Raw genomic sequence first — 20,584 nt, forward strand, 5'->3', positions numbered from 1 at the left:
ACGTCGGACCTCCTCATTGATCTCGGGCCAATAGAACTTGAGTTTTATTTTCCCCCCATGTTTTCTCGGCCCCAAGATGGGCGCCTAAGAGGTGGGCATGAGCTAGTTCGCATACCTCCCGCCGCAGAACTAACAACAGCTTCCGCACCTCACCTTCGTGTTCCGCAACTCTATATAACAGTTCATTTTCCAAAACAAAGTAGGGTCCCGGTGGTGTGGAGTCTACTGGCAATCTGTCGTCTATGGATACGATGGCATTCCAGGCAAACTTCAGGGAATCATCATTCCACTGTTCTCTTTTAAATGACGCCGGTATAGACCGAAATTGATAATCTATGCCGGTGAGCGGGTCCTATGTCTGTTCCGGGGTAACGCCCATCTGACCCGGAACCCCACCCAGTAGTACTTCCGGGTTGAGGTCCATCGCCGATAGCTCCCCCTGGCCATCCACATCATCATTAGTTGCTGAGGAGCACGGCGTGGGAGTAGCTGGGAGGGCCCCTTGACCATCCACAATCAGACCCAGCTTAGGTGTAGGAGTGGTAGCAGTCCTACCGCATTTACTTTCCGACCAGTCTTGTCCCAATATAACCGAAAAGGGAGTCTCGGGCAACACAGCGACGAGCAGTTGTTTTGAACTCCCATCCCAGGTTATGAAACACTTTGCAGACCTGTAAGACCTGGTCTCTCCATGCACACAAGTTACGCTCATTCTTTGAGCATCCACTGTCGCGGTAGAACATAACGGCGAGCAAAAATGGTAATGTTACTCCCAGAGTCAAACAATGCCACAACCAAGTGCCCATTTAACAACACCACTCCCATATTGGTGACCGCCAGAGGGTTCAACAGAGCACAGTACCTCTCTCCCTTCGCCCAGCTGCAGTCCATCAGCTCGATGTTCAGGGGACAGGTGGGAAGCATATGCCCCACCTCGCCACACTTGAAACAGCGCAGCAGGGCAGGCACCCTGTCTCGTGTTTAGCCGGAGCCTCCGCAACGCGACGGGTGGGCTCAGGGGTGGCGAGTTGGGTCATCGCCAGTTGGCACTCTAGGACCTCCAGAAGACCGTTCATATCCTTAAACGGATGTCTCGGGACCTGCTGTGCGAAGTAGTCCAGCATAGAGTAGACTATCCCCTCGCAGGCTACCTGTTCGACCACCTGGTGAGCCTGGTTGATATCTGGCCGTAGCCAGCGCCTGAGCTTGCCCAAGAACTCGAACGCCTGGGCTCTAGCCGGGTGGTCGGGGTCAAATTTCCACTGCCACCATACCTTGCCTGCTAACCAGAGGTTACGCTGTAGCGCTTGAATATTTCGGCCTTCAGGAGGTCATATTGGGTGGCTTCCTCCTCGGGGAGATCGTGATAGGTCCGCTGCGCAGGGCCCTTCAGATACGGTGCCAAGATGGACGTCCACTCCGTCCATGACCACTGGTTCCATGTCACTGTCCTCTTGAAGATGGACATATATGACTCCGAGAGATGGACATATATGATTCGATGTCGTCCGCTTCTGAGAGAGGGACAATAGGAGGTGGTGGAGGCCATGTGGGCTCCGGTTTTACCTCTTCCGCCACCGCCAGCCATCTCTTGGTTTTGGCAAGCTCCGTCTTCGTGACTGCCTGGCCCATCTTGACAGCCTGGACCTCATTCGCCAAAGTTGTAAGGACTGTGTTGTGGTCCTACCCTTCCGAAATTTCTTCGGGCTGTATCCTGCCGACTACGCCACTGTTATAAAACAAGGACAAGCATAAAGGTTTGTGGCTTTTAGCCCCGTATACTGTAACAAAAAAAAGGTCAGCAATTTTTAAGCAAACATCATCAGACACATAAGGATGGGTAGACGGACAACTTATGGGGTCGGACCGGAAATTAAACAGTGGGATGCTGGGAAAACCATGGTGATTGATGGGAGGCTGACATCATCAAATGGGGACCAGAGGGCAGAAAGGGACCCGGAAGTGCTGCAACTCTTTTATTCGTCCGGGTGATATTATGGCGGCGGTGCTTCGTTCTTTCTGAGGAAATAAGAAGAGAGAGGTTAGTATGCCGCCGTTGTCCCCTGGCACAACTTGTCGCGGTGTGCATCGGGTCCTTAAGCTGCTCCCCATGAGCTTGTGCGTAACACGTGTTTAACTTGCTTAACATGCTTCAAGTACGACTGTATGACCAAACTTAAAGAAATGAAACAAGAAATAAGCCTTAAACTGAATTTTTCTTTCCTTCAATATCAATTTTTTTTTCTATTTTTATCTTTGGAATTATTTGGAACACATGTCACACTGTAGCTAGAATCATCCTATGAAGTGAACTAAAGGATGCAGAACTTATTTTGGATAATTTTGGATAAACACACCTACACCCGGTAGCACTCGAAGTACGCCATGATGCCGTCTGTGTGGTGATGCCAACGAGACCACAAGCCACATGTCACAACAAGGTCGATATGTACCTGCACTGGGCACTATGGCCACAGCTGGGTGTTCTGATGGCAGGCGTGTGATGCGATCATACACATGCGGCAGGAGACTATGTTGTCATGTGGGGTAAGACCATTCCCACAAACCATACCATCACTGCCAACAGGCTGGATATTGTGTTCCATAACAAGAAGTGCAAGTCATGCATCTTCGTCAATGTGATGATCCCAGATGATATCAAAGTCCTGAACAAGGATGCAGAGAAGATCCTCAAGTATAAAGACTAAGTCAGACACATGTGGAACGCAAGAACAAGAATAGCACAGGTAGTCGTAGGCACACTGGGAACCATCAAGATTGGGATCCAAGACCAGGTGGACAAACTCTTGTATAGAGAACGCGTGAAAGAGATCCAGAAGATTGCACTCCTCAGCATGGCCGCATTCTTAGATGAGTCCTCAGCTGAATAACAAGCAGAGTTCAAAGTCTAAGAGGTCTGATTGACCTTTGGTGACCAGCATACCTTTGTGTTTCTGAGAGGTGGGTGGTGATAATAATAATAATAATAATAATAATAATAATAATAATAATATATTGGAACAGAACTAGACTGACAGACAAAACTGTCCACCATAACAGAGCAGATATAACAGTTTGTAGACACATCAAATAAAATGACAGATTTTTATAACCCAGCTGTACAAAACACACACAACTCACAAATACACACACAAGTAAAATGCAGAAGTACACAGAGCTGACAAACAAAATACACCGCTGGTGGTCATTGTGCTCATTGCTGTCTCCACCACTGGTGTTATTCCACATACACGACACAAAGCCTACATACTTAACTTTTAAAGCTAAACACAGACAGCAAACGACAGGAAGACTACAGCCATTTTAAACACATAGTGAGGACATTCAGAAACAAAAATACAATTCTCTAAAATATCGACACGTTTCACGGCACAGAAGACTGATCCATGTCTTGGCTTAGGCCCGATATAGACAGTAGCAACAGGACTAACCCAACAAATATTCTGAATGATGATAATAATGAGAACGCATGTTATTTTTACAGTGCCTTCCACAAGGTGCTTCACAAATATTCAAAAGGCTAAAACAGGAATAGAAACACAGAATAAGCTCAATAAAACTGAAAAGAAACCAAAATGAGAGCATTAAATGCCAAATAAGTGATAAATACATAAAACAAAAAGTTCTGTGTTAGAAAAAGAAGCAATAAACAGGAATAAAATGCTATGGTCATGAACACAATGAACAACACATTCTGTGGTACTGCATGTATCTCAGGTTGGTGGAGCACATTAAACTCCAATCCCTTTTCTTGTCTCCAATGTCACTTTCTCTTTCACTTGTTCCCTTCTTCCATATTCAGCTTTTCCACCTTTTATTAACTTATCAGACAAACAAGTGACTCTTTACACACAAGCATAGAAAGAGCAAGGCGCTCAATAATCTGTGATTAAAAAAAATTCTGACCTCACTGTCCTGGACACTGAGAAGACAAACTAGCAGCTTGACACAAATGTGTTCAAGAAAACAAGAAAAAGGAAGTCAAATCACAAGAAAAGAAACCGTCCAGTAATCCACAGAGAAGTTAAGAAACACAAAGTGGACACCACCTGACAAGTGTAAAGGATATGAGGACAGTTAGAGGAGTCTGTTTACTAAGACACCCCCTTGAGTCACCTCAGCAGGCTTTGAGGAAGATGTGAAGGTCAGCAGGAAGCAGCCATACACCTCAAAATTGTAGTGAAACCCCCAATCTGTGTGTCTAAAAAGAAATGAGAGGAACTGCTCTGGAAATCAGAGAAACCAATGACTGCAGGCCGTGATGTGGGAACAGGTGGACAGGACAGGCCAGGACAGCAGGTGTTCTGCTCGTACTCAGCATTGTGTTTCTACATTTTCCTCTTATGTGTGTGGGCAGTGAAGAGTCCACTCTGGTTTTAATAACACAAAGTCAATATCTCACCCTGCTCGGTCACCTTGTCCAGAATTCCTCTCAGGTTTGGTGATGGACATCTCACAAATTCTTCAGCCAGCTCCTCCCACAGGCTGACCAGCACTGCTCTGTCCTTCTTCATCATGTCACTGATTAAGGACTTCACAGCTGCTGTCCCCTCGTGCTTCTCTTTTGCTTTGACTCTCTGAAAGACATGTGAGTGAGCAGACGTTCAGTTTAAAGATGGCCGCTGGGGGACCAAAGCACATTCTTTAAAATGAATCATCCCTCATGTTGTTCATATTTACAATATCATTATTTATTTGTTCGATTAGCTTTTTGATTTGCTTCTCCCCTTGACAATAAATACTCAATTGTGATCCAGATCTGTGAGACATTTAAAATATAATTGAATTTTAAACTTTATTGACATTATAAAAATCCTCAGACCTTAGCTTGGAATTTAATAAAGTGAATGAGCTGTCAGATAAATACAAGTTATACATGACGGTGACCTCAAATAAAGCTGATCCTGACATAAATGAAGGAAATGACAATGAGAAAATGTCACCCTGGTGTAACAAGAACCTATGGCATTGAAAATAGTGTAAATGGAGTTTAGCAGACTGCACAGAATGAAGCTCTCCACAAGATGGCGCTCTCATGGATATTTTAGTTCAATATATAAAAGCAGAGTATGTGTAACTCCCAGGCTACACTGAACACAGTAACTCACATGAAATCAAAAATAAAATTCAACTAGAGAACATAACAGATATCATGATTAATGTTTTCTGAACATAAATATTAGTTATGGATCATTGTTTAATTTTTTTCTGGCCTGAATTGCATTTTTACAATTCATTTGTTAGATTTTTTCATGTCATTGCAACACTGTCTTTCTTATTTTTCTTCCTTATACCCTCACCACCATTTTGAGAACATTTTAGAAGGCTACAGTCATGCTGTTTACCTTAAGACCTGGAAAAGCCATTTTTGGCCCATTAGAATTTTTTTTAGTTTATTTTAGTGTGTGTGTTTTAATTTGATTTCTGGTCCTGACAAAGATTTCCATTGTTATCCAATTAATTTTTAAGTGCGTTACACCACCATTTTAGAATCTCTGTGGGCAGATCATGGGCTGCTGGGAGACTTTCCTTGATTGCTAAAGACCACCTTCCAAGACACACTAAATTCACACCATTAAGACTCACTTGTAAATTCCAGTTTAACACCAGTCACCCTTTAACTGAGATCACAGATTTCCCAAATGAACAGTTCTATGATTTCGCTTCTGGAATTCCAGTCTGGAATTCGCTTCTGGAATTCGCTTCTGGAATTCCATCTCTTAGCTCGCTCATCTTCACTCAGCTCTCTGTCTCCATGTTTTGCCTCTGGCTGAATAACAACCATCGAGTAAACAACTCCTGACATTTCTCGTCTGATTCCAATAACAGTTTAGCCCCTTTGCTATTCGTAGCAAACCACAGTTTGCGTTGTTTTTAGTCTCCTTGTTAAAAGACACACTTATCTCCTGATTTGTTTCTAATCATGTCTTAGCGATTGCTCATTCTCTCTTTTTCTCAGCTGACTATTTCAAGGTGTTATGGTTTTCATTTTTCTTTACTTTTTTTGTCTTTTCTGAGGTGTTTCCTGTGTATATTTATTCATGTTTATTCTTTTTAACCCAAAGGTTTCTAAATTTGACCTCAGGTTGCATCCAGAAAGTGTCATTTAAAAGTTGAATCATTTTAAAGTCTTTTCCACAATGCTATTTCACTTTACGCAGATGCTGCTGCATTGCTAAAGAGAACAACTGTTCATAGATGTAGAGGCCACGATGTGCATTTCTCTATCTGAGTGTGCAGCGGAGAACCAAAGAACTTGATGTGTGTTTGTTTCGGGAGCTTTCCAGGTTAACAAAGTCTTGTGCTACAAATTTTTGACGCGATTTATGGCTTTACTTGGCTTTGATGAGCGTGTTGCTGCCTTCCTCATTACAAATCTAGTCTATCCCTTGGTTCACATCTTATCTCCTGGTCATTTTCTAAAACTATCGCTGCCTTTCTAGTTCTGGCAGTACAGAAGTACGGATGCTTATGAATTAGTCACCCGGAGATGAGAACGCTTTATTGCAATGTTTGCGAATTGCAGGGTAAAGTATTTGGGCAAATTACTGAACTTTATGATCAGATGTTTGATATTATAGTTGTGCTGTGGAGATTTGGGGCATATTGTGTTAAATTGCCCTCAAACAAACAACCCTGAGAATTATATCTACTGTATGTGAGAGTTAGTTTAATAGTCAAAATCTTAATTCTCACTTTAGTTAATGTTGAGCAATTATGTGTATTAATTGACTTAGGAGCAGCTGAGAATCTTATGAGTTCAGTATTAGTGAACCAATTTAAACTGCCTACATTTTCATTCAAATATGAACTCAGAGTTCTTGCAACTGCTGGGAATGAAAAGGCTCAGGTCTTCTTGAATATGGCCGTCCTCCTGTAACAGTACAAGCAGGAATGCTTCACAAAGAAGCTATTCATTTTTATTATTCAATTTTCTGTTCTTCATATCATTTCTAGTCTTCCCTGGCTTCAAAAACACAAACCCACTACTGACTGAAAGTTAAAAGACATTATTAACACTAGAATTGCCAGAGCCTATGAGAAAACTCATAAATCCAGCCCACCTTAAATCCGTTCGCACCTCTCCATCAGTGTTTTTTGTCCTGTAAATGTGCCGATTGAGACAAGCAGCAAGCAGCCTGCTATTCCATCCCCCACCATAATAAATGTTACAAAATGTAGGCATAAACTATAGAATGTGTGAAGCCTAAAGTCCAAAGATCAAATAAACACTTTCACAAAAGGTTCAAGGATGATACAACAGCTGCCGTGGCGTAGCGGTAAGATTTGCTGACTTGTAATCAAGGGGCCACCGGTTCAATTCCCACTGCCTCCTATATTTGCCGTTTTCAGTAGTGAGCTGCTCTTATTGTTAATATTATACAGTACACACATACAAAAGACGCTGACGGAGAGGTGCGAACGGATTTAAGGTGTGCCGGATTTACGAGTTTTCTCATAGGCTCTGGTAATTCTAGTGTTAAATGTAAAGTAAATTGTTTGAAGTAAGTGCTGGATACTTTAGCTTATTATACCACGCCTGTCCTACCCTCAGAATACACTGACATTCAGGATGTTTTAGCAGAAGGAAATCTTTAAAATTCCCCCCAACAGAGAAAATTTTACAGTTCTATAGAAGGTTTATGCATTATCCAAACCAAAGCCTACAGTCATATATACAAGAGTATTCACAAAATGGTTTCTTAAAGCCTTCTAGCACAACTATGGGAGCAGGGCTCTTCTTTGTTGAGAGAATACTGTAAATGGAGGATTACATACTTGTATTGTTTACAGGGAATTAATTAAAATAAAAGTAAAGAAAAAATATTCTCTCCCCCTCACCTCCACTTTATTGAATCAAGTAACACGGACCATGGTGTTTACTAAACTATATCTGTGTAGTGCCTGCAATTTAATTTGTTTTGGAGACGGAGATGAGTGGAAAACTACTTTAACACTGCTAATGGACATTCTGAATATGAGGTAATGTCTTTTGGATTGGCAAATGAACCTGTCGTTTTTTAATCATATGTTAATTACATCTTTAACACTAGAATCCCTAAAGCCTACGAAAAAACTCGTAATCCCAGCGCACCTTAAATCTCTTTGCACCTCTCCATCAGCGTCTTTTGTTTTGTACATGTGTCGATCAGCACAAGCAGCAAACAGCCTGCTATACCATCAACAAACTTCTCAGAGCTCAAGTCTCTTTATCTAGCAGTGAGGAGCCTGGAGTTGTATTGCAAAGATTTGCTGTGATCACAGACAATGGCAATGTTTTGTAGAGAACTGTGTTTTGAGTTACAACCCAAGGCAAAGACTTTCTTAGTCTGTGGTCATAAAGCTTATGGAGCCGTTTCTGGACAAAGGCAGAACCGTAACAACAGACAGCTTCTTCACAGCACTTTCACTGGCAAATAGACTGCTGCACCGTGACACAACTCTGCTTGGCACCAGAAGTAAAATGGGACTTCCACCTGCAGCTAAAGTCACTTCAGTACGTGAACAATTCGCCATGTTAATGTTTAGATCTGGCAGTGCCATGATGACGGTGTATGTGTCCAAAAAGAGGAAGCATTTGATTTCAGTCTGTATCAGCCGGTGTAAAGTTTTGCTACCTATAAAAGATATCACTGAAGGGATATAAGTAGACACACAAACGCTGGTGAATCATATCTTCTTGGCATCTTGTTGTCACTTGAATTTTTTTTTATTCATTTTTATTCTTGAATAAAAGCCCACTTGTTTCATTAAACTTTTGCAAAAGTGTTTATTTTATATTCCAGTAACCACTTGAATGAGATTGAATCTGTCTCTGCCTCTCTTGCGCATGTACACACACACTCATTCATGAAAACATCACTATTTGAAAACACTATGTCATTTGAACATGTTTTTTTCTTTTGATCTCGCCTGTACTGCATTTTCGGTATCCTGCACCAGAGTACAAAGAAGATCACACACAAAAATATCTGATTTAGGTCCTGTCTGACCCATCATAGAAAAGGCTAAATGATTGGCACTGAACTCTCGGCTTTGTTTCTTTTGACCTCAATTCTTGATTCACTGTTTTGTGTTTAACATTTGGCTCCTTGACCTTTGCCTCTTGCCAGACAATTACATCTGTTTGCTCCTCAACTCTGCTTTTCAAATGAGTCCTTTAACAAGAACAAGGAGGCACAGATCAAAGCTAGTGAAAGGATAATCTTTATACTCATGTAAGAAAGTTCTTCTTCAAACAGAAGACTAGTAGTATTAGTTAGCGGTGTGGTAGATAAGTGAATAGGGATTTGTTGAATTATGTTTTTCCAAATAGCTTGATCTTGTCAAAACCTTTCTTGAGCTCTTATGCTCCTACTCAGTACAGAGCTATACAATAGAATGACCAACAAAGGGCAGGCCACCAGATTTCTGAGGTTTTCAGGACTGACCGTGTCTGACTTTGCTCTAACTGACCACGGACCTCCACAGGTTTGTTTTCTCTATTGATGCTGCTGGCTGAGTTTTTGTTATTCTGTCTTCCTCTGTCAACTGGCTGTAGCTCAATGATAATGTTAACAGACAGATATTGTTAGGTTTTATTGAAGTTACTCAGTTTTGAACTACTATCCTTTATTGTGCATTTAAACAACTCTGTATCTTATTGTGTAATTAGTAATTTGTAGAGTTTGTACTTGAGCCTGCACTTTGTAAAGGGTGCTATACAAACATTAACTGAACTGAATCGACAAAACAACATCTCCTTGTCTGTCAGTTCCCTGAAGTGAATCCTCTCAGGTCTGACCTTCATATCTATTCTGTTGTTACCACATTTCGATGTTGTTATACATAAAGTCAGCTCTCTCGATCCTGACCTGATCTCTAGTGGCAGTGCGACAGAGCAGTTTAAACCAGTAACAAGAAGATGGCCCACCCGTGCCTCCTCATTTGTGATGATCTGCTTGGTGACCAGGCTCTGCAGGACGCTGCTGATATCCAAGTTCATCACATAGGCCAGCTGGGGCTTGTAGTGCTCGGTGATCTTGATGAGATCTTTAGGAGGGAATTCTTTAATAACTTTAGAAAACTTCAGAATCAAGCCTGTTTTGACACGAAAAGAGAAAGAAAAAAAGAAGTCAGTGCTGTGATAATGGCTGACAAAAGTGAACAAGTCCACTGTAATTTAAACCTCTTCACTTCAGTCTCAGTTAGCCTCTTAGCAGGAGGTTGGAGCTCCACTGGCACCACTCACCTCTCCTCTCCTTTGGTCTGCTGGATTCACTACACCTGACACGTCTCCTGTCTTTGCTCCACTCTGTCTACAGTGTCGCCAAATGAACAGGGTTTGGATTTGAACAGAAATCCACCATGGTGTTGGTCCATAACTAATTTGGAAGGCTTTCATTTCAGCCCAAATCACTTGTTAAAGTTCTTAGAGCCATCCATTGATAACAGGAGAGTGCTGTTCATTGTCACCATTTCGTTGGAAATATTACATATTGTTTTTATTATTTCTATGATCTATTTGATCACTGATTACTGTTTAGGTGTATATATCATTGTCGCTCTACCATTTTATTTTATGGTTGCTATGACATAGTGAGGTGCTGTAGTTGTGGCTTCTTCGTGTGTGTGCACATGTACTGTATGCTCTCATGGTGGCCGTTTAATGCCAGCCTTCTTGCTCTCTCATTGTCTTAATGCTGTGCCAAAGGAAAGAGGCTTTAGTTTAGCCTGAAAAAAATTAAATGATTTGTTTTAATGAGAAGCTGATCTTTCACTCGTACTCTGCTGTTGATTTCCAAAATGCTTAGTCCTGTTTTACCTCTTTTATCCAATGCCACATGTTCAGATAAAAAGTTAAAACAAAACAAAACATACTTGAGCTAAGGATGAAACCCAGACAGAAACATAACGGAGGTGTGTAAAGAAATTAAAGCTGTCATTTACACGCCTCTATTAAACATTACAGTGTGGCAGCCACTTGAGACTAGAAAGCTGCCGTGCGAATGCAGCTCTGTAAGAAGGGACACAAAATGGATCTGCTAAGTAGGGAGCTGTGAGGCTTACGTCTGTGCTGCCTGTCAAGGTTCTGCCTGGAGTTTCTCTTCCTTTTGTCCTCATGTTTTGTTGTCTTTTGAGTATTATTTTGTAATTTATGTTGTTGAATATCATTTGTGTGTATTGTATTATTTCTTAGTGAACGCTCTTTTGTTTATGAGTTGGTTTGCTACTGACCTGTGATGTCATGTTTACAGCTCTCATAATATTGTATGAAACAGTGTGGATGCACTTCAAGGTATAATCATTCTTTTCATCTGGATCAATCTACTACCAAATATTAGTAAAAATACTTTAAAATGATTTTATTTTGATCATACTTTTGCCTAAAATGTGTCAGGGCAATAGCAACCCAAATACAGTAAAGTGTCAGTATTTTTACATGTGAGTTTTAATTGCTGTTTAAAAAAGGCTTTTTTCATAATTTCTTTGTATCTATGTATGATCATGAAAAATTTCTGTTGTGGCATCTTGTTACTTATCATGAAGGTAAGACAAGAAAAGAAATGCTGCAACACTTATCAGCACAGGAAACCTTGAAAGAGTCCAACTGTTGATGGCAGAAGAAAAATCACAGAGACTCAAAGGAAGGCAGTGGACAGACAAACGATGAACAACAGACAGACACCTGAAGCCATCAAATCCTGAATGTTCTGGGCAGAGCTCAGGCGAGGAGAAGAATGAAGAAGAATGAAGGTGATTGAGGGGCAAACAGCTGAAGCAGCTGCACAAGCCACGTCGCCTGAAACAGTTTCTTAAAGAAACTGTAACTGTAAGAAAGTGTAACTGGACAGCATGTGTATATTATATATATATATATATATATATATATATATATATATATATATATATATATATATATATATACATACATACATATACACACACACACACACACACACCAGTGTCACTAAAGACCCAGAGTAAATAATAGTGCTTCCTGAATCCCATGTATTGGCAGGATTCATTATTTTGAATGAATAAATTATTTTGAATACATTATGTTTATTACACAGTGGTACCTCGGTATACATCCTTAATCCGTTCCAGATCGTTTGACTTATACCAAGCAGAACGTATACCAAATGAATATTTCCTTTAAGAAATAAAGGGAAAATGATTAATCCATTACCATGAAAAAAAATTGTTATTGGCATATTATATATTGGGCGGCACGGTGGCGCAGTGGGTAGCGCTGCTGCCTCACAGTAAGGAGACCCGGGTTCGCTTCCCGGATCCTCCCTGCGTGGAGTTTGCATGTTCTCCCCGTGTCTGCGTGGGTTTCCTCCGGGCGCTCCGGTTTCCTCCCACAGTCCAAAGACATGCAGGTTAGGTGGATTGGTGATTCTAAATTGTCTCTAGTGTGTGTGTTTGGTGTGTGCTTGGTGTTTGTGTGTGTCCTGCAGTGGGTTGGCACCCTGCCTGGGATTGGTTCCTGCCTTGTGCCCTGTGTTGGCTGGGATTGGCTCCAGTAGACCCCCGTGACCCTGTGTTCGGATTCAGTGGGTTGGAAAATGGATGGATGGATATTATACATTGATGGGATTGTATAAAATAATTTAAACACTGCTTAATACTAAAATACATAAATACAAAAGCAATTAGATGAAATAAATGAAAATTTAACCTCATTTTACTTTTTAATAACGTCTTTGTTTATCACAATCGTAGATACCGTCGTTCTCGGCATACGGTATGCAGCAGCCATGTCCCGGATATGCATGCCACCTTCATACTTTTCAACAATCAATTCAAATTTACGTGAAAAAACACAAAATCACGTGAAAATTCACATAGAGTTATAGCGCGGGTTGTTCACTGAATGCTTGCAACTGGCGTACTGACGCTCGTGGGTAGCGTAGGGTAGCACAAGGTGTGACGATGCAGGTCCACTCCACGCTCCCATACGTTGTTACGGGGAGCCCTGAACCCGACAGCGTTGGTAATGTCACCGAGATGAGCTGACAAATGAGGACAATTCTCAAATTAAGCCAGGGGATAGTGCAAGAATGCCAAGTGCTTTTATTTAAAACAAAAATCAGTGTCCAAACAAAAAGTGCAGTGCATCTAGTTTCAATAAATAATTATTTAGTAAATATCCATAAAAACAAGTGTTCTGTGGGGATAAAAACAATCCGAGGTTAAAAATGCAGTCTCACTCTTCCCGATCGCAGTCCACCTGTGCAGGTGCGACTCTCTCCAACTACCTCATTAACTCCCCCACCGTCGTGCAATCACGCCCACGGAGAACGACACGGCTATACGAGTTAAAACCAGGCCCTTTTTTTGAAGCTGCAGACCCGCTATACCACACGCGGTGTTCTAGCATGCGAGTCGTATTCCAAACAAAGGTCGTATATCAAACAGGACGTATACCAAGTTGGACTTATTCCAAAGCAGACATATACCGAGGTACCACTGTATATTTGTTCACTGTTTGATGTTCCTTGCAGACTGTATGTTGAATCTAAGGGGGTGGGCCACTTATGTTAAAGATACAAATAGCCTTTGTAATGGACAGAGAAGTGTTATATATTAATGTGTGTTTATGTGTTTTATTTCTGTTTTTGTCACCTTTGTATTATTATTGTTCAGATTTTTATGTTATCAAAACGGAGATGTTGATGTTGATACCAGTAGAATATTATGGTTTTCTTTACTGCATTATATGCTCTTTAAATATTGTTGTAGGTTGATTTTTTCTCTCCTTATAACCCTGTTGAGCATTGGAAAAAAATTTATTATTTCAATGTTTATGTTCTTTATTCTGTGGTGCCTATTTGGTGAATAATACAGGAGGCCAACATAAGGTGTAAGTAGTGGTCAACAGACCAAAATTTTGGTAAACATAACATTTCTGTTTTAAACGTAACATTTCTGTTTTATACAGTATTTTAGTAGGGGTGTTACATAGTCCTTTCACAGAGATATTGGGATTGCCACACACCCCTTTCCAGCGACCTCATGCTGTCCCAATCCGTCCACTGACTTCTTTTTTTTTCTTTATTTCTCCTTATACAATTTATTATATTAGGAATTTGTTAGTTTTCGCATACCCCTTGGGGTCAGAGGGCAGGGTCAGCCATTGTACAGTGCCCCTGGAGCAATTACAGGTTAAGGGTCTTGCTCAAGGGCCCAGCAGAGTAGGATCACTTTTGGCAGTTACGGGGATTCGAACCGGCAACCTTCTGCATACCAGCGCAGATCCTTAGCCTCAGAGCCACCACTCCGCCCATAGGAAGAGTCACCAGAGTCATGAATGTCACTGCCGAGGTAAGTAAACCTCTTGATGAGGTCGACACTCTCTCTGCAGACAGACACACTGCTGATGGCTGTGCCCAAGAGGTCATTAAAGGTCTGGCTCTTGGTTTTTATCCAGGACACTCGAGAGCCCTGATCAGAGCCTCCATTGACTCTGCGAAGATCACAGCATCATCAGCAAAGTCAAGATCTGTGAATCTTTCTTCACTAACGGATGCCCCACAGCCGCTGGACCCAACGACCCCCCTACACCCAGTGCATGCAAACACTGAACAGAGTTGGTGTAGAACACACTCCTGATGAACCCCAGAAACAACTGGGAAAAACGCAGAGGTTCCGCCTCCACACTGCACAGCACTCACAGTACCAGTGTACAGGCCGGCCATGATATCCAGAAACCTTGAAGGAATCCCACAAACTCTCAGGATGTCCTACAGGGCAACTCAGTCAAACACCTTTATGAAAATCGACAAAGGCTGCAAAGAAACTCTGTCAATATTCGTGTTTGCACTCCAGGAGAACCCTCGGCAGCAAAATGTAGTTGATGGTAGACATCTTAGGCGTAAAACTAGACTACTTGTGATATCTATGCAAAAGGACGAAGGTCCAAGTCTGTTGAGTGCTGGTGCTTCCTGTCTTGCTATATGGTTGTGAAACATGGGCGTTATCCAGTGACCTGAAATGAAGACTGGACTCCTTTGGTACTGTGTCTCTTCGGAGAATCCTTGGGTACCCCTGGTTTGATTTAGTGTCTAATGAGCAGTTGCTCATGGAGTCTCAAATGAGGCACATTCCGTACATTGTGAGGAAGCATCAGTTAAGGCATTACAGTCGATTCCCTGAGGGTGATTTAGCTTGCTGAGGACCCGAGCAGCTGGAAAAGGCCAAGGGGTCACCCACGTAACACCTGGCTGCAGCAGATAGAGGGTCATTTCTGAAGGCTGGGATTGGACCGCATGTCTACCTCGGGGGTTGTCAAGGGAGATCCCAAGATGTTTCATCATGTAGTGGGAGCGGCAACGTGCTGTACCAGTGCATGCTCCCCACCCAGACCTGACCTGACCTGTTACATAGTGGTGGCTGTGGTGACACTCTGTGAGAAAGACAGCAAATCAGGAGAGCCTGAGAGCAGAGTTGCTGCTTCTCCATGCTGAGAGCGTCAGTTGCAGTGGTTTGGGCATGTCATAAGAATATCACTCAGATGGCTCCCCCTAGAGGTGCTCTGGGCACGTCCCACTGGGTAGAGACCATGCTGGTATTATTATGCTCCCCAGGAAGAGCTGAAATGTTTGGCTGGGGACAGGCAAGTCTGAGCTGACCTGCTAGACCTGCTGTCACTGTGACCCTTACATGTCTTGAGCCTTCCCTTTGGCTATTGAAGTCAGCAGAGGGGGCTCAGGAGCTGAAGATCCTTTAGCTTTAGTGCATTTTCAATAATTCTTAGGTTTTTTTATTCTTTTTTGCTTTGTTATGGTATTATTCTTCTGGACTGTGTATTGGGACCTGATTGATGTTGTGGATTGCCATTTTAGGTATCTCCTTTTGTTGGTTTTTGCTCTTTTGAGTATTTTTTTTTTTTTGTAAATACATTTTCTATTTATAAAGATTCTTTGTTGTCTTTTCATGCACAGGCCAGGGGCTGACAGTTGTTCACCCTCTTGTGGGGCTTTTTTGATAGATTTGTGGATATTTTGTTGTTTTGGCAGCTCCCCATATTTGTTGCCTGCTCCAGCAGAAACCAGCAGGTAGGATTTGGGTCATTGCTGAGCTTAGGGGAGCCTCTTCTGGGCAAGGAAGTTAAATTTCCTGGACTGCTTTTCAGTATATTTTTGGAGGTGCCACAGACATTGTGCTGTTGTGAAGACTCCATATAATAAGAAGAAACCTTGATCCTACACTAAGACATTCAACTCCAGTTGTTCAGCTTTTGGATTTTGTTTTTTGTGGGATCTCTTTTCTGATTCTTTGGTTTGTGGACTTCTCTTTTTTTGGATTGTGAATGCTGGATTGTATTAAATTTTGGGCTTGGCACTTGAAGGCAAAATCTTGTGACATTTTTAATTCTTGTTTGTTTTTTGAATCTTTTGTCAATAAGCTCTTTAATTATTATATTGAGAAAGCTTGTTTTGTTATTTAGGTTCCCCTCTCCCTGTTTGATTTTGCAAGCTTGGCCTTGATTTTGCGTTTCAGAGCCAGGCCAAATTTTCATTTGGAAGCCTTTCTTTTGAGCTTTGAGACCTACTTTTGAAAGTAAAGTCAATTTTTCAGTTTTGTGGAGCCCAGCATTAGTAACATATACCATGCAAGATTATGGGAGCTATAATCAGACAAAAGTTAAAAACCTATGAAAATTAAATACTAAATAACACCCAGCATGGGTTCATGAGAAAAGGATCCTTTCAATTTAAGTTTTGTCTGTCATCTTATGTGACTTTACATTTTTAAAAATATATTATTTTATCAGGACTTTAAAATTAATACAAAGAAATACAGTTGATAGATTTAATAAAGGCAAATTGTGAGATTTAGCTTCAGTGAGAAGGTAAATAAACTGCAATCTTTCATAAGTTTATGCTTGTTCTAATTTTACTTTTTTAAAATGAAAGCATTTCCCTTTTTGGTGGAGTGGTGGCTCATAAAATTACGGACAAAGCTGAAAATGTCATGTAGGTGAATTCTGGGAAATCTTTACTTCCATTTTCACTCCATTGAGCCGAGTGTAAAGTGTTCATTACAGCTTCATATTCTTAAACTCTGGTCAGTCGTAGTGCAAAGACAATCAGCGCCTCAAGTCACATATTTAACTCTCAGGTTGATGCTGTCCGCAACTTTACTGTTCACTGTCACGGAATTCAACAAATGAAAAGTCACCTAAGTGACAACATACCTGGATGCTGTGTCATCTCTGAAAGAAAAAAGAGAGAGAGACAATTACTGTGAGGTTACTCATTAAATGTTTCCGCTTTGTTTGCTTTCATAGATTCCTTGTTTCTCAAAGTCTGTTCATATAAATGGTGGCAAATTTGACACAGATGACAAACACAGTCTGCTTTGTTGGAGGTATCGGTCTCCTCTTGACCACCTGTAACAAATCACTTCCATTTTTTTAAAACACATTTAAGTTCAGGAAAACAGAATTTGTCAGGAAGCACTAAGGCAGCAGTCCACGTTTATCTCTTATAAGCTAACACGTTAATGGAACCTTCTTATAAACTCTGCCATTTTTGTGATTTGTGATATAACAACCGAGTATTCAGTTAGTTATGAGAAAGACTTCATGTTAGTTACACAAATCTGTGTTATAAAGATGTAGGAGCCTATAGACTAACTAAAGGAAATGTAACTAAAATATGATCTTAAAACTGAAACATCATAAACAAGACGTTTTTGTGTGAGTGTGCTTTATCACTTTTTACTTTTAGTTTGGTGTGACTGCTTTTACTTTGACTTTCAAACAACTTTTTAAACTGAACATATCTGAATGGTCAAAGTTTTGGTGCACACATCATACTCAACACGTGAACCTTTCCAGTACCTATGGAATTTTTGGAAGAAGCAGTTAGGAATATTTTAAAACAAAAGTAAAATGAAAAATAAATGACACTTGCAAAATGGATTCTGTAATACAACAACAAAAAAAAAAAACAAACAGATTGAAAACAAAATGTCCCAGAGCATGGAACAGAAAAGCTGGAAAAATATTAAAACTAACCAGATGAGATCATTTCAGATGTCGCATACTGAAGTCAGATGTAATCTAGCATTAGTTGGGAATATCATTGAAGACCCCTGGACATTCAGAAGACATCTGTCCATCCAAAAAGCAGGGGGTTTGTCGTCAATTCTGTTTGTGCTGAATTGAATTGGTCAGCAACAGCTGATCGTTTTTCACAAATAAATCAAATTGATCTTAAAATGCTCTCCGTCACCTGAAAGCCAACTCAACACCATCCTGTAAGAGCTTGAAATCTGCCATTGTCATTAATTTGGAGAACTTGATGAGCTTTTAACAATGAATAGTGTGCACAGGTCACAATGACAAAACAGTGAATTAATGCATTAAAGAAAGTTAAATTAAGCAATAAAGTTTCACTTTAAGTAATAACTATCAGGTGTGCTAATTAACATTTTATTTTTTATGTGCATTAGGCTAGAAATAACACATTTAACTCCAGTTTAGTTTAAGGACTTGTGTAATTACAATTATTTGTGGGTCAAGTTGCTTCAACAGTTAGGCTCAGCTCCCTTTGGCGTTTATGTATATTATGTGGAAACTGCAGTTGAAAAATATCAAAAATGTTCTCCATTGGAAAGAAAAACTGTAAAAACTTCCAGTCTGGGATAAACAATATAAAGTTTCTTTATATTAAAGTGTGCTTTCCAAAACACAACAGAACAAAGGAACAGTAAGGCAGGTCAAAAGGAGGAAAAAAGGTTTGGCCATAAAGGAAAAAACAAAAAACAAACAAATCCAATAAATCAGAAACCAGAAAACAGTAAATCACTGCAGTGACATCAAAAGCTAGGAAAATATTAACGAGCTTAGTGTTAGACCCGAGCATCATTTGGGCTTTAAAAGCAGTGCTAAAAGTGAGAGCTGAAGTTTACTGGGGCTGTAGAAGTCCCAAAAGCGTCACTCTGGCAATGGTATAGCGGAGGTCTTATGTGAGCGTCTTGGTGTTTTGCACATTTTACAATAGAAAGATGAGATTTAATAAAAATGTCATTTTTCAAGCCAAAAGAAAAAAATGTAACACTAAGGAGGTTAAAAAGAATCACAAAACAAAGCACAATGTTGAAGGGGCCGTGTGAACCGCAGCTCCCCCATTTATACTGCAGGGGGTGGTCTGTCCTCCAGCTGCATAATCAAGTGGCTCCACCCCCTTCGGCTCTACATAAAAGGGGCAAGGCAGAAAACAAAGAAAACTACTACATCTAATACTATCTTAACAAAAATAATTCCATAAACACAGAACAAAGCCAAAGCAGATTTATTAATGTAATATGAAAATTGTTGTTATTATTGCCCACTAAAAAGCACAAAAAACAGGAAACCAGCCTCAAAAAAAAATATTTCAGAAGTCAGTCTCAGAAACAGGCCTCACCCCGACAGACAAAACCCAAAACTCAAGAGGCAGGATTTCAAAGCTAATAATGGGGACACGTCATTTAAAGTTCAAAAAATATTCAAATGTTCAAACAGCAGAACAGGAAAAAATGCACAATTTATTTGGTATTTTCTGTTGTTTTTCAGGTGTTTTTCCAGCATTTTTCAAATGTTTTCAAAGGGAAATGTTTTCAGGCATAGATTGACATCATTTCCTGTCACCATTTTGTGGGTTGTGAGATGATTGTTGCATCTCCATAATGTCTCCTATGACTTTAGTGTTTTAATTCCTGGAAATCACAGGAGTGAAGAGCTTGTCAGCATTGTAAGTGGACATCTTGGGTTCACCCTGTTCTGCAGTACATGGAGTCTAGAGAATAATTCTGGACACTCTATGAAAACTCAGGAAGCATCCTTAAAAATTCCAGGATCACACATAGGTGTGGATAAGCATGTAGGAGCAGTGATATGTGAGAGTGTCTATAAGATATTTATGAAGCTTATTCCCACCACTCAAAAGACAATCACATTATTTCACCAAAAAATATTCCTGCTACTGTCAGTGTAACATCATGCAGGTGTGAGATAAGCTCATCTGGTCACAGTTATTGAGGTAGAGGTTAAGCATGTGCCTAGCAGGCAATCAAGTGACAAGAACTGAGCAGACGTCATTGATATATATTGTACATTTAATCCTGCTTGTGCTGAGGGGTACCCAGATTAGTGTCACAGGGAGACAGTGATCACACCAGCAGTACTGGGTGTAAGGCAAAAGAAAACATGCTGAATGGCATGGTGGTCCTTTGCAGGGCTCAATTACAGAGCCAATCAGAAAATTCAGTACCAGAAACCTATTCATAACGTGTCAGTTTAGTTTTATTCTGGTTATTTGCTTTGAGTATACTGAAGCAGTGACCTGGCAACGCAGTAGCCAATGTTCATACCTCAAATCTTCAGGAGCTCAGGCTGGGAATGGAAAAAGGGGTTAGATGCTATTTGCATCACAGCACACAGAGGATTTGACATATTTTGTTCATTAAGAAGTACCACTGACACATTTCCAGTATTCAAGCAGTTGTCACCTGCAGTTAAACACACTCACTGATACCCATCAATCCAGAATTTCAAGGTCAGAACATGCAAACCTCATGCAGA

General features: G+C 40.7%; 2 protein-coding genes across 8 annotated transcripts in view; one reads left to right on the top strand and one right to left on the bottom strand.

Annotated features, from left to right (window-relative positions):
- The window catches only part of LOC114643553 (protein NLRC5-like), a 5,922,889-nt gene that overhangs the window by 942,126 nt on the left and 4,960,179 nt on the right, over positions 1-20,584 (top strand). The gene's annotated exons all lie outside the window — the stretch shown is intronic.
- LOC114641980 (NACHT, LRR and PYD domains-containing protein 3-like) overlaps positions 1-20,584 on the bottom strand; it is a 1,026,505-nt gene that overhangs the window by 732,226 nt on the left and 273,695 nt on the right. For 5 of the 7 annotated variants that reach the window (XM_051925828.1, XM_051925824.1, XM_051925827.1 and 2 more), the window contains 3 exons: positions 17,210-17,227; positions 9,935-10,101; positions 4,424-4,598 (listed from right to left, as the gene is read on the bottom strand). The exons of the other annotated variants lie outside the window; for them this stretch is intronic. In XM_051925828.1, the coding sequence (XP_051781788.1) occupies positions 4,424-4,598; positions 9,935-10,101; positions 17,210-17,227 (360 nt within the window). The remainder of the gene's footprint in view (positions 1-4,423; positions 4,599-9,934; positions 10,102-17,209; positions 17,228-20,584) is intronic. 7 annotated transcript variants of the gene reach the window in all.

Source organism: Erpetoichthys calabaricus, chromosome 4, assembly GCF_900747795.2.
Source record: "Erpetoichthys calabaricus chromosome 4, fErpCal1.3, whole genome shotgun sequence".
NCBI lineage: Eukaryota > Metazoa > Chordata > Cladistia > Polypteriformes > Polypteridae > Erpetoichthys > Erpetoichthys calabaricus.